This window comes from Lasioglossum baleicum, chromosome 9 (assembly GCF_051020765.1).
Source record: "Lasioglossum baleicum chromosome 9, iyLasBale1, whole genome shotgun sequence".
NCBI lineage: Eukaryota > Metazoa > Arthropoda > Insecta > Hymenoptera > Halictidae > Lasioglossum > Lasioglossum baleicum.
Window position 1 is genome coordinate 6565058 of NC_134937.1, and position 15250 is coordinate 6580307.

General features: G+C 36.6%; 1 protein-coding gene across 7 annotated transcripts in view; it reads right to left on the reverse strand.

Moving 5' to 3' along the window:
• LOC143212416 (WD repeat-containing protein 47) overlaps positions 1-15250 on the reverse strand; it is a 154312-nt gene that overhangs the window by 69248 nt on the left and 69814 nt on the right. For all 7 annotated transcript variants that reach the window (XM_076431238.1, XM_076431233.1, XM_076431235.1 and 4 more), the window contains 2 exons: positions 8485-8595; positions 7703-7781 (listed from right to left, as the gene is read on the reverse strand). In XM_076431238.1, coding sequence (XP_076287353.1) covers positions 7703-7781; positions 8485-8595 — 190 coding nt within the window. The remainder of the gene's footprint in view (positions 1-7702; positions 7782-8484; positions 8596-15250) is intronic.

The following is a 15250-nucleotide window of genomic DNA, read 5'->3' on the forward strand; positions in this document are numbered from 1 at the left end:
GTCGACACCTACACAAAGTTGCTGTCGAGTCTAGTTCACCTTGACGGACGAAGGTGTATCACACTTTTAGTTCTAGCAGGAAAAGGTATTCACTTTCGGAAAAGTGACACGCCAGCAGGCGTCCAGTTTCAAGCAGAATATACCGCGACAATTGCTGGAATCTGTGGAGCTTGCAAACAAACAATGCATCTCTATTGTCGATGTTTCTGGCGTTACTTAAATTTCATTTCTTCCTCACAGCAACAGGAAACTTTCTTATCTCTGCATCCAAGCACCCAAACTCGTTATCAATGATTATTGCAACTAATCAATTGTCAAAATTTCCAATAATGTGCAACAATGTGAGGAACTCGGAGTTAGATATCGCACACGAGGTGTCTTCGAAATCGTGCTACAATCGATCAGGTGTGACATCATTTGAAAAAATAAGTTTTCGACGTAGGATAACGTCTTTCGTTTGCCTGATGATTATACATACATTAGAATTCACAAGAAGAAGCGATGCATAATGATTAGACCGCACAAGAATGCATTTATGACGAAAATAAATGCAATTTAAAACAGTAGAAAAATTAAATTAGGTTACGATTATTACCATATGATTTGCTAGTTAAAATTATTAAAGAAAGAATGAAAAATCTTCTAGCTTCTGTCTATTGCACAATTGGTGTAAACAATTATTATTTTGCATAAAGATGCACATTTCAAAAGACACGAATAATAGAAAAATTATACGGTCATTCGTTGGTATAAATCTTGCATACATCTTCCCAATTAGCTTCTCTCTTTCTCATTTGGAATAATGCATATGCATGATCTCTTAATTCTGAAATGTCAGACGTCGAATGCAAATAATTAGTTTCAGGCTTTTGTTTCTTCCGAGTGTCTATACTAACACTAGTTTCAAACGAGTATTCTAACAAGCCTACCGGTTTCCAATATTTGTTTTGCATTCAAATTCTTCTGTTATGCGACAGGTAGCTTCTTCAACACTTATGGTTACGTCAGTAATTTACTTTCACCTTGAGCACTTTATTTAATAATATGGAGTATCATTTTGTAAATTAATCCATTATTATGATAAGAGCTAAATTTTCTATAGAATGGAAATATTGTAACATAATAAATTCGTTCGGTTACGAAAATGTTCCCATTTTTTAACAATTATTGTAGATATAGTTAACAACGATTTTATAATTGATTGACTGCAATTTTCTAGTTTGCTAATAAGTTAAAAGAAGGTATTGAAGATAAACTTTCAATGAAGACATAAGTACAACAGCTGTGACATTATTTCGTCACACATTCTGAATATATGCAGGTATTTCAATTAAAAATGTTAAATATATCCCAGCAGAATGAAGTCCAAGAAAAAATTGTAATAATGCTGCATTGAATATTTATAAGTTTAGTACCCACAAATAACTTTTCCCCGATTCTCGGTCTTACTAATTGGTTTTGAAAAACGTGGATTTGTAAATATCTGTCCCCTAATTATGGGGACGCTCTTTCATTGAATATTCGATTAAATTGTAATAGAATACCGCATCCACAGCAATACAATAATAGTTAAAAAATAAAGAAAGTAATTATTAAGTAATACGCTCGATGCTCCAAAGGGGGAACCATACGTAAGACCAATAATGAAAGAGCTGATTAGCAAATCCGCGAAACCACGATCTCTCATCGAATATTTGATTAAATTGCAATAAAATGCAGCATCCAGTAATACAATAATAGTTAAAAAAGAAAGGAAATAATTATTAAGTAATACGCTCGACGCTCCAAAGGTGGAACGATATGTAAGAGGAATAATGGAAGAACTAGTTGGAAAATCCGCGAAACCAGCTGTCGATTTCCAGCTTTTTGTCGCGTTGGAAATCCGATTGACGTGTTAATTCCTTCGACAGATTTTTTTGTTCCGGTTACATCACACGGTCGTTAATATTGAAATTGGAAATATGTCACGAAGTCATCGCCAACTATGTAGCGCGACAAAAATCTCGGAAAACCGCGGCCGCCTACACGGAACTGCCATTTTCGTTTGCGTTATGAGGCATCTTCTAATTGTGCGAAGCAAACGCGCATCGGCCCGCGTGTGCGCAACGATTTGCATCCTCGGACTGCGTCATCGCGCAACATAATCCGACGACGGTCACCAATGATCATTAGAATTTCGAGTGTGGGCGCACGGGCCTTGCGAGGAGTTTACCAACGCGGTTGATTCGCAACGTTTGATTCGCTATACACTTATGATAGTGAACATCATTTTCTGAAAACTAGCTTGGTCTTTCGAGACAATCTCAAACTCAAGTAGACTCGGGAGTCACCACTAAGAATTGCTGTACCATTATTCAAAATGAATAATAGAATTTTTGTAGGCAAATTTTAAGAAAGTGGAATCTTGTAAAATCGTATTTTCAGTGGTTCTTTGTAGTTCTGAAATAATTCTGGCATTCTTTAAAAATGTTCAAAAGCTATGAAAGCATAATGATCCGCACTCTACTAATCAATTACTAAACATTTAAGTATTGTACGAGGCACTATATATCAATATCATATCCACAAAATGAAAAAAATCATATACAATATGCAAGAAATGTTTAATTTTCGAGTTAAAATAGCTCTGAGTGCAAGGAGTTAACAAATGATGGTCACTGGGTTTTGTTTCAAATACATGTATACCTATCTCATTATCAAACTGCGAATTGTTATGCAAAATAGACATTTTTTCTGAGTCCATTGTGAGGAACAGAAGGCACATGAAATTGTTTTCTACCTTCTGAAATGTATTTTCTATTTGTGTGTGTAAATAAAAAATAGTTTTACGTACATAGTGCATATGTCGTTTGTGTGCGATGAATTGAAAGATAAATATAAGTAAAGCTATAGATAACAACGATAGAAGCTTTAGATAAAAATTGAAGACAGGAATAATTAATACAGACTACACGTGTAACAATGACGAGGATGGTTCAGCGGTGAAAGTTCACTCTTCACTAATGACTAGACTCCGGGGGGTTTACGCAGTTATAATGGAAATGACGAGAAATACGAAATAGTTGAAGAATTTGAAAAATGTGATGCTACTGTTCCATTATTTTAAGCTTATTAAAATTATCACAAAATGAATTACTGTTTAACACTTGTCTCTCGAAATCAGACAATTTTCATTTCATATAAAAATTCGCAGTGTATAAATGATATTCCTCTAACAATACTGAAGCAATAAAAGTGTACTATAAGATATCATGGCACTTACTTCACGAGTTTGTTACAAGACAATTGCAAAACCTACAAAGCATAGAAACTGATCAGCGATATTTCTCTAATGCAACATGATGTTTCACGCGATTCCTAGTCACCTATTGTCTCAGTCTCTAACAATAAAATTTTCATGACATTTAATCTAGACCAGCGTTTCTCAAACTGTGGTACCTTTACCACTAATGGTACGTTACGTTATTTTTGGTGGTACAATTTTGACACAAAATAGTTTGTTTATTATTTGATTATAAACCCTCCATTTGCTTTTATGGTGGTCATTTTTTGATTCCTATTTATGTGGCACAAAATTTAAAAAGTTTGAGAAACCGTGCACTAGAGGATTTTTCTACAAGACAATAGGAAAACCTACAAAGCGTGAAAATGTATTAGTGATAATTCTCTAATGAAGTTAAGTCACCCATTGTCTCAGTCAACAAAATGTTATCTCAACGATCCATTAGGTAAATTCACTGGATTAGTTCCTCGAACGGAAGGCTGCGTACCAGAAATTTCGAGGAACCTTCCGGAACTATCATGTCACTCATACGACACACAGAATCCACTGAATCCGAAGTGCACGACGTCTACGAGTGGTTGCAACACATCTGTGCTCAAAAGCGAATCTTATATGGATCGATGAACTAGTTCGTCCGCGAAACTGGAAAGGGACAAAGCAGGCCGTGACCCATTGACTCATTAGCACCTCCGAAGACAGAACACCACCACCGTCCGTTTGTTGGCGATCGCGTCGATCACGTACGGGGCCATGGAATCGATTCGGAGTCGCACCTAGGCGCTTTTCAATGTACACCTGGTCTACAGCTGACGCTGCAGTTCCATGAAATGATCGTTGCGTAATCGAGTACTGTTCGTATCGCGGATGGCGTTTCTAGAATGATTAATCGTCTGTTGTGGAAAGCTACTCCGATTAACCGACGAGAACATTCAAGTACAGAACGAAAGTTTTAGGCTGTTGCACATGGAACGTCCGATTTCAGAGTGCAAATGTTACGAGGTCTTTCAATTGGGAAATACTATTATAATTTACTGGTTTATTATTAGTATACTGCGGATTTTATGCATTTATGACAAAAATGGGTACGTACAATTTAAAGCAGAGGACACGCAAAAGATATTTAAGTACGCCAATGTGCTACTTTCAGCTTAATAGGATAATTAAAACAAGAATACAATTTTTATTTTGCTCCTGTGTCCCCCAATCAATTATTTATTTTGCATAAAAATCCGCAGTCTAATTATTCTACTCCGGATCTTTATGCAAAATAAAAAGTTTGTTTATCAACTGCGAGACACAGGAGCTAAATATAAATTTAAATTTTTAGAAATAATATATTAACACTGTCCTCTAATCGTTTTACTATTTTAAATTACACTCACAACATTATTTCCTATATTTTACTATCTCTTGTATTAAAACTCTAACGTGATGCTTAATTAAACGAATAAAGTACTCTATTTTGCAGAAGGTTCCAAGACAAAAATTCCAAGAATTCACTGTCAGAAGTATACATATATTTTTAAAAAAGAATTCGCTGATCATAAATCCACAGGAAATTGAAAATTAAATCAAAGCATGAAAATTCTAATTTCTATGGAAAGAAATAGAAAATAGTATATATGAGGTTTCGAAACAGGCAATAAACAAAATGTGGAGTTTCTCTGAATACGAGAGAGAGAGGTGCATCGCTTTATATACGGAATGACGTAATCGGAATAGATTCACTCGCGATTATCGTCCCTCTGGATCTCGATTATTGCTGCGATAATTACACAACGATGCATTGAATTTCGTTTCCCGAGAAACTTCAATCGCTCGCAGCAAAATACTGAAGATTTTGTTGATCTCCCGTCTCGAGCATGAGGTCACGAACGACGCAGAACATTATTCAAATGCAAAACGACCGATCGTCGAGACGACGGAATATCCAGATTCCAATTGATAGCGGCGATAGTTATGTATACAACGATGTAGATTTCTAGACATTTTCTTTGAAGTTTCGTTGATCTCTCATCTTGAGCAGCAATTACAGAGCAAAACTTTATTCAAATGTAAAAAAATAGGACGTCGAGACAACGAAGCATCGAAATCTCGATCGATTCCTGCGATAATTGAATGTGAATCTCGAGTGAGGGTCTGTTACATTTTGATCAGAATTTGTTAATAGCATAACATGATTCTACAGTCTCGGTAGAGCACTTTAGCGTACACTAGTTGTAAATATTGCGTCAGTAGTCGATCTTAAATAGACAAAAAGGAAGTTTAGTAAACATTCTTATCGAAAAATTTTACTTTAGAGAGAAGTCATTATTTTTTCTCCATTTTCCTATATAAGTGTATCTGTTACACATAAGTTTCCGATAAACTGACAAAGGAATTTTTCAAATAAAAGTGGCTCAGTAATTTTATGACAATCCATTGCAATAACAAAAACTTACAAAGAACATTTTATTTACAGAAATAAAAATGAAAATTTTTCGTCAACTAACACTTTGCACTCAGAACTGTTTTAACTCGATAATGAAATATTTTTTCCGACCAAGAATATTTCCATTCCCTATGATTTTTGAAATTTTAGAGTAATTGATTAGATACGAACATATTGAATAATTTAAACAATATTTCGAATACACTGCAATTTTTTAGTGACGCCTCAGAGTCGACATCCGAGTGCTAAGGGCTTGCTAATAGATCTTCATGTGCTTTTTAAAAAAGTATTAAGGGTTTTAGATTAATTTTGTCCCGAAATCTCCTATAGGATCCGATAGGTCCCCTATCATCCCCTATAACGTTGAACCGCGTCATCTCGGAAAGTCGGAAATGTAACATAGACCCTCATTCGAGATTCACGTTGAATTGCACACCGACATAACAAATTTCATTTGCTCAGAAACTTCGAAAAGTAGCAACTAATTCTAGAAATTCTGTTGGAAGTTTTGTTGGTCTCTCGCCTCGGGCAGTGATGGTCACGGACGACGCAGAACATTATTCAAATGCAAATCGGTCGCGGAGACAACGGATCGTCCATCCAGATCGTCGACAACGGAAACGTTGCGTCGCACGGCAAATGCCCATCGAAGTGTCGCGGTGGTTTTAATGCGCCGATTACATCACCATTCCGGAAAAGGATTCGACACAGTCGAGCGAAGACAAGAGAAGCGAGAGAGGACGAGGAGCGAGGGCAGGAGTTATGCGATCAACTGCTAATTGCCTCGATTAAACCGTTTAATTGGCAATTGCCCGATTAACCGAGCGACGATTACGGGAATTGAAGCCGGCGTCGATCTGCAAAAAAAAATCCCGGCAACGGTGTTTCTGGGTCACGGAAATCATTTTCCGAACTTCGACTATGGTCGCTTTCACCCGGTATTCAGGAATTAATTTACAACCCTGAACGCCGCTTATGCAAACGAGTACGGAAAGGTTGAACGCTCTATAAACCGGTGGCTGTCTTTTCGCGAATTGTAATTACGCCCTCGGCGACACATTATATATCTATACACGTCGGAATTACTGGTTTACGTTCAACGGGAATAGAGAGGACGGAAAAATAGAATGGAAATCGATTTTATGAGCAGTTGTGCGCGCAACGTTTGCTACGATTAGTGGAAATTGTTGGTAAGCCAGTTTCTCCATTACCCCTTTTGACTGTAAACGGGTCACGGGTTATGCGAGCTGTTTTAGAAACAACCGGAGATAGAAAGTTCGATATTAATTCAATGTTTTCGCGATTATCATTATATATAAAGGAAGGCTTGGGAACGACGGTTCACTGGCTAAGAATGCCGCCACGAATCTACAACTATGTTTTTGTTCGTTCCATAAATAAAATTGTGAAATTTTGGAACACGTTCATGAAGTGTTTAGACGGTGAGATCTATGATGCTTGAAGCAGCTAAATCGATTGCTGTAATCGCTGTACCGATTCCTCGGCGTTAAGTCGACGTCGATCAAAATGCTATTGTTTATTTTAAAATGACGTGCTTTTGAGGGATTTGTGTTTACTTTTTATAAAACACATTTTCCCGACTCATATTTTTAAAAAATTTAAACTGATCTTGATAATTATAATATGTACTTTGAACTAGAGAATTTCTAGCAATAAAAATGCTTCTGTTGCATTAATGTGTTGCATCAATATTTCAAATACTCGAGCCTCTCCGTGATAACGTAAAATAATTTCCTAATATTTTATGTAGAAATTGGCCTTCTCGTATCGTTATTTAAAGTCTGCTACAAAATTACATCGAACGATCAACATTGATTGCATATCTCTGTTTGCAGAGTGAGTCAATTAATTCTACCGTTATCGCGTTCATGTAAAATGAGCGAGGGTGGATGAACGCAGCGTTGAACGAACACTCGTTCGTGTACATTAAGGTGTAGATTAATCAGTGTCGTATTTTATTGGCTTACCTTTATCGGCTTGACGACGTCGTAGTGGCTCTCCTGCGTTCTGGTATCGTAGGTTGCGTTTAACACCGAGTTTTGTCGCCTGAAATAAATTAAACAACGATTTAAAAAACACGTTCATTTCGTTTTCTAAAATTTAACACATTAACGTGTTGCATATATCAGTTACAAAATAATACATGATACGTTCTCGAAGACAACAGTGCAAATATAATTAACTTTAAAGGTATTTCGAAATTTGTACAACAATACAATGTAATCTACATTCGTCAACTTAAAGCTGTATTGTCTTTCTTTGTATTCGAGCTTAAATACTCGGACATGTTAATGCTATTACAACAATAATTTATTAGTTGAATGGATTGATTTGAATGGGAATCGCTGATACTTCTACTGCATACTAATGTCAATTGTGAGGAGAAGACATAACCGTTTAGTATTAAAATTCTCGACAGAATATATGTTCCAAAATTCCTTTTACAGAAAAGAGATGAAATGAATCTTTATTTTTCTAAAAATACATCACCAATAAAGTAGATCTATTGAAAATACGCCGATGTGTCTAGAAAAGGGATTTCAAACAAAACAATTCTCTCATCATCCTCGACTTGAAATTATGAATGAATAATACAAAGAAGAAACAACGATTCAAAAGAATATTCAAATATTACTCCAACATGACACAACGCGGCGTATAGAATTCTGTAGCTCAAAACACTCTGTAAAGCTCTTGTTAAAAAATGTCTGCAACTGTTCTGATGCTATTGTATTTTAAATGAACTCACAATACTGAATCGGATCCATTGATCGTAGGTTTCGGCGACTGGATGCCAGACCGAACAGGTGTGCTCATATGAACAGGCGAGGGTCCTTTGCTCCCCAAAGGTTGTTTAATACTGCAATCACAAAGAAACAGTGAAAGATTAATAGTAGAACAGCAGGTGGATCTATCGATCATGTCTACGGATTCCTTTGAATCATCGACTATTACACGTAATTGAACGCGGGTTTGGCTAAATATCAATTATTCGATTACTATTTGGCTTAAATTTGAAATAGCTATTTGGCGTCGAAGCCTATCGTTATTCCCACGTTGGCAGACGTTTAGAGGGTCAACGGCAATCAAGATTTCCTTTAGAATATCGCCAACAAGGGGCGACGGGGTTAGAAAGGTCAACCGAGACACTAGTCATTATTCAAGCAAGACGTGATTTATGGAAAGAAGGTATCTCCTTTATGCCCGCAGAACGGATGCAGTCTTTCTGTCCCATCCATGACAAACAGTCTAATCTCTCAACGTTGCTGCTTGCATTTTAAACCCGCAAATTCGCTTATGGATTATGCAAAATGCTCGCGAATTCTGCTGCATCGACCGTATAACGAAAATTCGACTACATTCCGCATACAAATAACGTTTCCTCATCTGTCTAACTTCTCAACATCTTCACCCAGAATGACGGGTATGCTCATTATTTATTCGTAGACTCACACTTTCCTAGCTTACAGGAAAGCTATACTAAACCAACATTTCAATTCGTGTCTTGATAATTATACGAGCCACTCACTTGTTAAATCGATTAACTGCACAACATAAAAGATAAAGAAAATTGATGAAATCCACACGTTCATTTGTAAATGTTCTTTCAACTTTTATTATTAGTACTATTATAAGTCAATTGTACGAAACTGAAGTTGGATGAAAAGGTATTTCCTTCTTAAATCATCTTAAAAAGGCGAAAATAATATAAAAATATCCTTAGATTCTTCTTATGTTTTTTCAATCTTGTATTTTCTGTTTAATTGATCAGGCTTGTGAACAGCTCATACAAAGAAATGAAATTTAATTAAAACTTCTGTGCATTAGTCACTTTTAAAAACGTTTATATATAAACACATAAAAACCATGACCTACTCATGAATATTTCACGATATAATTTCTATTCAATCAAGAACCATTACATTTTTATCTGTGCATGATTATCGAGCATCTACTTGAGAGATAACGTAGATAATTCTACGTATAAACAAAAATCTGTTTTGCACACCGTTGCACGCGGAATCGTTAAACCAAATAATTTCCGCTGTGCTCAGACTCATCCGGATTACGCGGAAATATTTACGCAGCTCCGGAAAGAATTGGCGTGTTTACAAAATAACGTTGCGAAGAGACCGACACGTTACCACGTTTTTTTTTTACAGCCGCGTGAACGAACCTCTCGCATGATTTACAAACATTTTCAGAGTTAGTGTCGAACGGTTTCTAACAGGCCAGCGCTCGATTTCCGAGGTTGCGTTCCGTTATACAAAACGTTGCGACGTCACGACGATACCGTGCAACATTCCTTGTAACAGTGTTTTCGCGGAAAACTGAAAACACCTTTGTGTTCGACATGTTGTCGCGAACCCTAGTCACACCTGCAAATTAGAACGCGTGTCGATCGCCTGACAGGAACTGGAAGCGGAAGAGGCTCATAATTCGGTGACGTGATTCAAATGAATGACACTGATCCCGTTGTGAGATATATTCGCTTTTAAAAAAGATTTTCGAGAGAGTAGACGCAGAGGATCTATAAATCAAAATACAGAAAAGGAGAAATCTGAACAGTAGTCGTTATTGTACATCTATTTTACGATACTATTTATGAACGTAATAAATACGTTGTCGATTTTATGCACGACATGGATGAATAGATAAAATGCAAAACGGTAGAAATGTTTGTAGAATTTAGAAAATGAATTGAAGAAATGAATGTTTAGATTTCGTGTTTATTAATACAATTTTCACTTTATGTGAAAGTATATGTGTGATAAGAAAATCCATACAGCTTCCATACTTAATCTAGCTCCTGCATTTTGCAGTTAATACAATTTTTACTCAAACTAGTAAAAAGAACTTACTGTTGCTTAAAAATATTATTTTATGGATTGTATTTAAATTTATGGTTGATGACAGTGTATTCAAAAATAGTTTTCATCGAAGAGTATTTCAAGAGTATTTCATTGAAGAGTATTTAATTCAGAATTGTTCTTGATTTATTCCAGTGCTTAATTACCGCGTCCACTTTCAAAATAACTAGCAGTAGTAATTGTAAAATTTGAAATCTTGCTCTTAGCTCACTCGAAGAAGTATAAAATCATATGTTCCTCTCTGTAAACACGACTAAAACTACGCACAACTGCCAGAAGGTGATGTATACTCCTAACAACCAACTTTTATATTCTGAACTTTCGAGGTGTAAACACAAACAGTAGTATATTTTTACTACCGCTTTCTAGCATTTCTAAATTCAGATACCTCGGGCAACAATCAACCAATCTTGCTTAATAAACACGTATGGATCGGCTAGAAATTTTATCGGTACATAAAATGAGGAACAATAGTATTGCTAGTATTTCAAGGCAATCGGGATTGAAATCGAAGAGGAATTTCACAGAGAAACCTCGTTAGAGCCTGTTAGGAATTTTACAGAGCTATGCAACATGAAACATTTTATAGCTACATAAAATCCGCAACGTACTCATCAATCAAAATCCATCGAGTTTGCCACAATCACATTATTAATAACTTATCTGCCAAAATCGATTAAACAGACTTTTAAAAAGCAAAGGCAGTCGAGGACATCTTAATCAATTTTTATAGCGATAGCAATAGCGTTCGTAAACCGACAAGTTATCTCGAGTAACACAGTCCAACAATTTCTTTCGAGATTGCTGTTCAGAAGAAAATTCTTAACCCTTTGCACTGGGAGCTATTTTAATCCCAGAATGGAGACAGAAAGCTAAAGATCTTCTGTTAATAATTTAAATTATTTGAAAATAATAGGCCTATATATTTATAGTCTTGTAATGTCTTTTCTCTGTTTTATGTTTCTCGATTTCTCTTTTTTACCATAAATACATGCACAATCCGTAGAATGCGTACGACAAAAATGAGTAGGACAAACGCAGGTCATAAAACATTTAATGAATTAGAAACTCTTGCCGTATTATTTTCAGAATACACACATATGTAGACATACATAGGCATACCCGCATAACGAGAATAAAATATTGTTTAACTGCCGTATTATTTTCAGCTCGCTAAAATTGTAAAGCAAAAATACAGATGTCCACTATAGCCCCAGTATCTTGCAACTAATGCAATTCTGATTTTGCATAAAAATCCACAGTCTACGTATGAGCCATTCGCAAGTCAAATCGCTAAACTGTCTCATGTTTTCTTAAATTTTTCTACCGAACCACTTGATTGGCATTTAATATACACTGAATAATAAACATTGAAAGAATTTTTTTAAATGAATGTATATCGTTTCATCGATTTTCTCTACTTTTTAAATTATGTAGTTGCTGAATTTGCCAAATGAGCGACTCACATGACCTTTGTCTATATGAAATCCGTCGTCCCACACGTGAACGTACAGCAATTTATTAGACACAGAGGGATTAAGTAATGGTTTTGAATTAGAGTATAGCAACTTTCGAGGGTGCCATGATAATGTAACGACAGCGTCAATTGTGTTGATTACAAAGATTTAAACACTTCTACGTACAGCACAGTCTTTCGAGAATTCGTTGACAGTCTGTCAGTACGTGAAATTTGAAGATACACACAAATATTCACCAAGCAAGCATGTTTTCAGAAAAGACTTGAAGCAACGTTCACAAAAACCTCTAGAAATCCAAGTTAAATCGACAACAGCTATAAGAATCACTCGAGGACGATCTTCGACTGTTTTCACGGAATCTCGAAATAGCGAGCACAGGGGGTAATAAAAACTAGGAAAAGCATCTGTTAGTGTACCGATTGACACATGGTGGCGTGGACCCGGCGCTCCTGAGGCTGCACGTGCTGTTCTGTTTGGTATAAATCGGCCGATTGCTGGGCGGCGACACGCTAACACGCTCGGCGATGCGAAACCGCGGGACGGTTGGCTTGTGATAAATCATCGTTCCGACTGGTCGTTCACAGAAACACCACAGTACCGTTCACAGTTCCATTTCAGGATCAATGTCTAGGCGGTATCACTGCGCTATCGGTTCCCCGTTCAACTCGCAAAAACCAAACGAACAATCGTAGTTTCGAAGCGTCCAGCGCGGAGGGGTTCGGGCCGCGGCGGGCTGGCAATTTGACCGCTCCGGAAGTCGCGGAATCCGATCGAGCTTCGTAGTCTTATTTAGGCTAGCTCGGTTAAATAGAGGACCGAAGGGAATCTCGAGATCGCGGGCCACGGAGCGCGGTCACAGGCAAGGAACGATGCTGCTTGCGAGGAAGCTCGACGCGAAGTATCGAGGGAGCCAAGCGGTGGCTACGATTTCGCCCGCAAGCGGCATTAGACTCGACTGCCCGTCGAATCGCCGACTACGCTCGTAATAACAAAGCGTATCGCGACCTATCACAGGCTGCTTTGATTCCCGCGAACGCGATCAGCTGTGCCCGACACTCAAACCTGGGGAACATTCGAGTAAACTACGCGAATTCGTTTCTCCTACCGCGCACGCGGCTGTAAGTGTGCGCAATGGCAGCTATTTTAATGAATTCAATCCTAAATCTGGTAAAAAATTCGCTTAAAATGTCCAAATAATCAATTCATTTTGTACAGCTAGTTGAACGAGTGTCCAGTATGTAGAACCTTATTACTAGACTGCGGATCTTTATGCATTTATGGCAAAAATGAGTGTCGTTTCAAATATTAAAGATGTTACAAGATTTAAACGACAATACATTTCTTGCAACTTAGTAAAACCACCAAAGAGAGAAATAAATTCCTATTTGGTTCCTATGACTTGCAATTAACGCGAACGATTTTTATTTTGCATAAAGTAAGTAGTCTATCAATTGACACCTCTTCAATATTTATCCAAATAAATAGAAATCGCTTTTCTAATGAATAATAAAGTTAAAATGACAGAGCAAAATAAATTTCTCGCAATCCCTTCACAGAGAGAGAACCGTCAAATGGAAAAAGTGTAATCTCCATGAAATTACGCGAGTTGGAAAGACCGAAATAACAGTGTTTTATCGCACATCTGTTGTTTAATAAAGTCGGACCGGAGAGGACGCGTTCCCCAACTGGTTTCACGCGAAACGAGAAAGTGATACGGGTAAACGATTCCCTTTGAGATAATGACGAGAAGCATCTGGCAGATTCGTCTCGAGACAGCCGGCGTAACACAGTTAGTTGACGTGTTTCCGTCTGCTAGCGGCGAGTCGCGCAGCGCCGTGTTAGCAGTTCAAGAGTTGCATTTATATGCAGAAACGAGTTAAATAAATGTATATTACATAATAAATATCATAATATAATATAAAAATATCGATATACATAATATGTTGATACTCTTCAATTCTTGTAATGTTTCTAGTCATTAAAAATATAGTTACTCATTTCTGTAATGAATACATGAAATTTGCTAATTGTTTATAAATATTTGGACATCCCTAATCATTGGACAGCAGATCTTTATGCAAAATAAAATTTTTTATGTGAATTATCACAAATTCGAGTGAAATACAAATTTATTTCCTTTCGTAATATTATATGTTTAATAGGTTGAAAATAATGTAACGGTATCTTTAAATTTTTCTAATATTTTTCCATTGTTTTAACACTAAACCTACCGACCATCAAATGTGACTGATGTGTATAGTATTATAAAAATAACAGAAGATTAAATTTATTTACATTTTGTGCGATATTTACTATAATATATGTACTTATACTGCAGTCAAAAAATATATTGAATAAATTCCCATGAAAACACCTTTACAATTTCAATAATTTATCAAATAAAAAATCCACAATGGGTCATTTGACCCCTCGTGGTAGTTTTAATGTTAAATTACACCTACTAAGTTTTGCCATAAATGCATAAAATCCCCTAATGATGCTTGTTTTAGCTTATTAACACGTTCGCTACCACTGTCACACATATGTGACATGAAATTAATCTCGTGAAGTTAAATTAATTTCATACACACGTACAATTGTACAAAGCTGTAGTACGCAGTAGAATATTCAGAGAATCCATGGACTTTCCTCTCTGCTAAATAGGTTTATTGCATTTAATAAAACATTTTAACAAAAAAGATAAGCGGACATGTTAATTGTATATGGCGAGTATATTCACCATAAAATGAAATTACTCGTATAATTGCAATCTGCACCAAAATTTTTGTGAAAACTAAAACATATTCATGATTTTCAGTCAGAGTCGAAATAAAATATTTAAAAATGTTTGAGACCCATTCAAACAATCGAGCTACTCGGAGGTTGAACTTTGCGAATAGATACTACATAGAATGATTCAGGACAGTTCTAACTCTCGATTTAAGTGCGTCGCGACGTATCCTGCGAGCGGTCACAGTCACAGCGAATTTCACAACAGGTTGAACGCACCGCCACACTTTCCGCCGTACACCAACGTACGAATTCCTATAAATTTTCAAACGTCACTGGCGAACGAATTCCTCGTTATGCTTTCCTGCGCTACGATCCTGAGAAGATTTTCTGTTACCTAGCGCGCTACACTTTGCATACGATTTGCATAGAATTG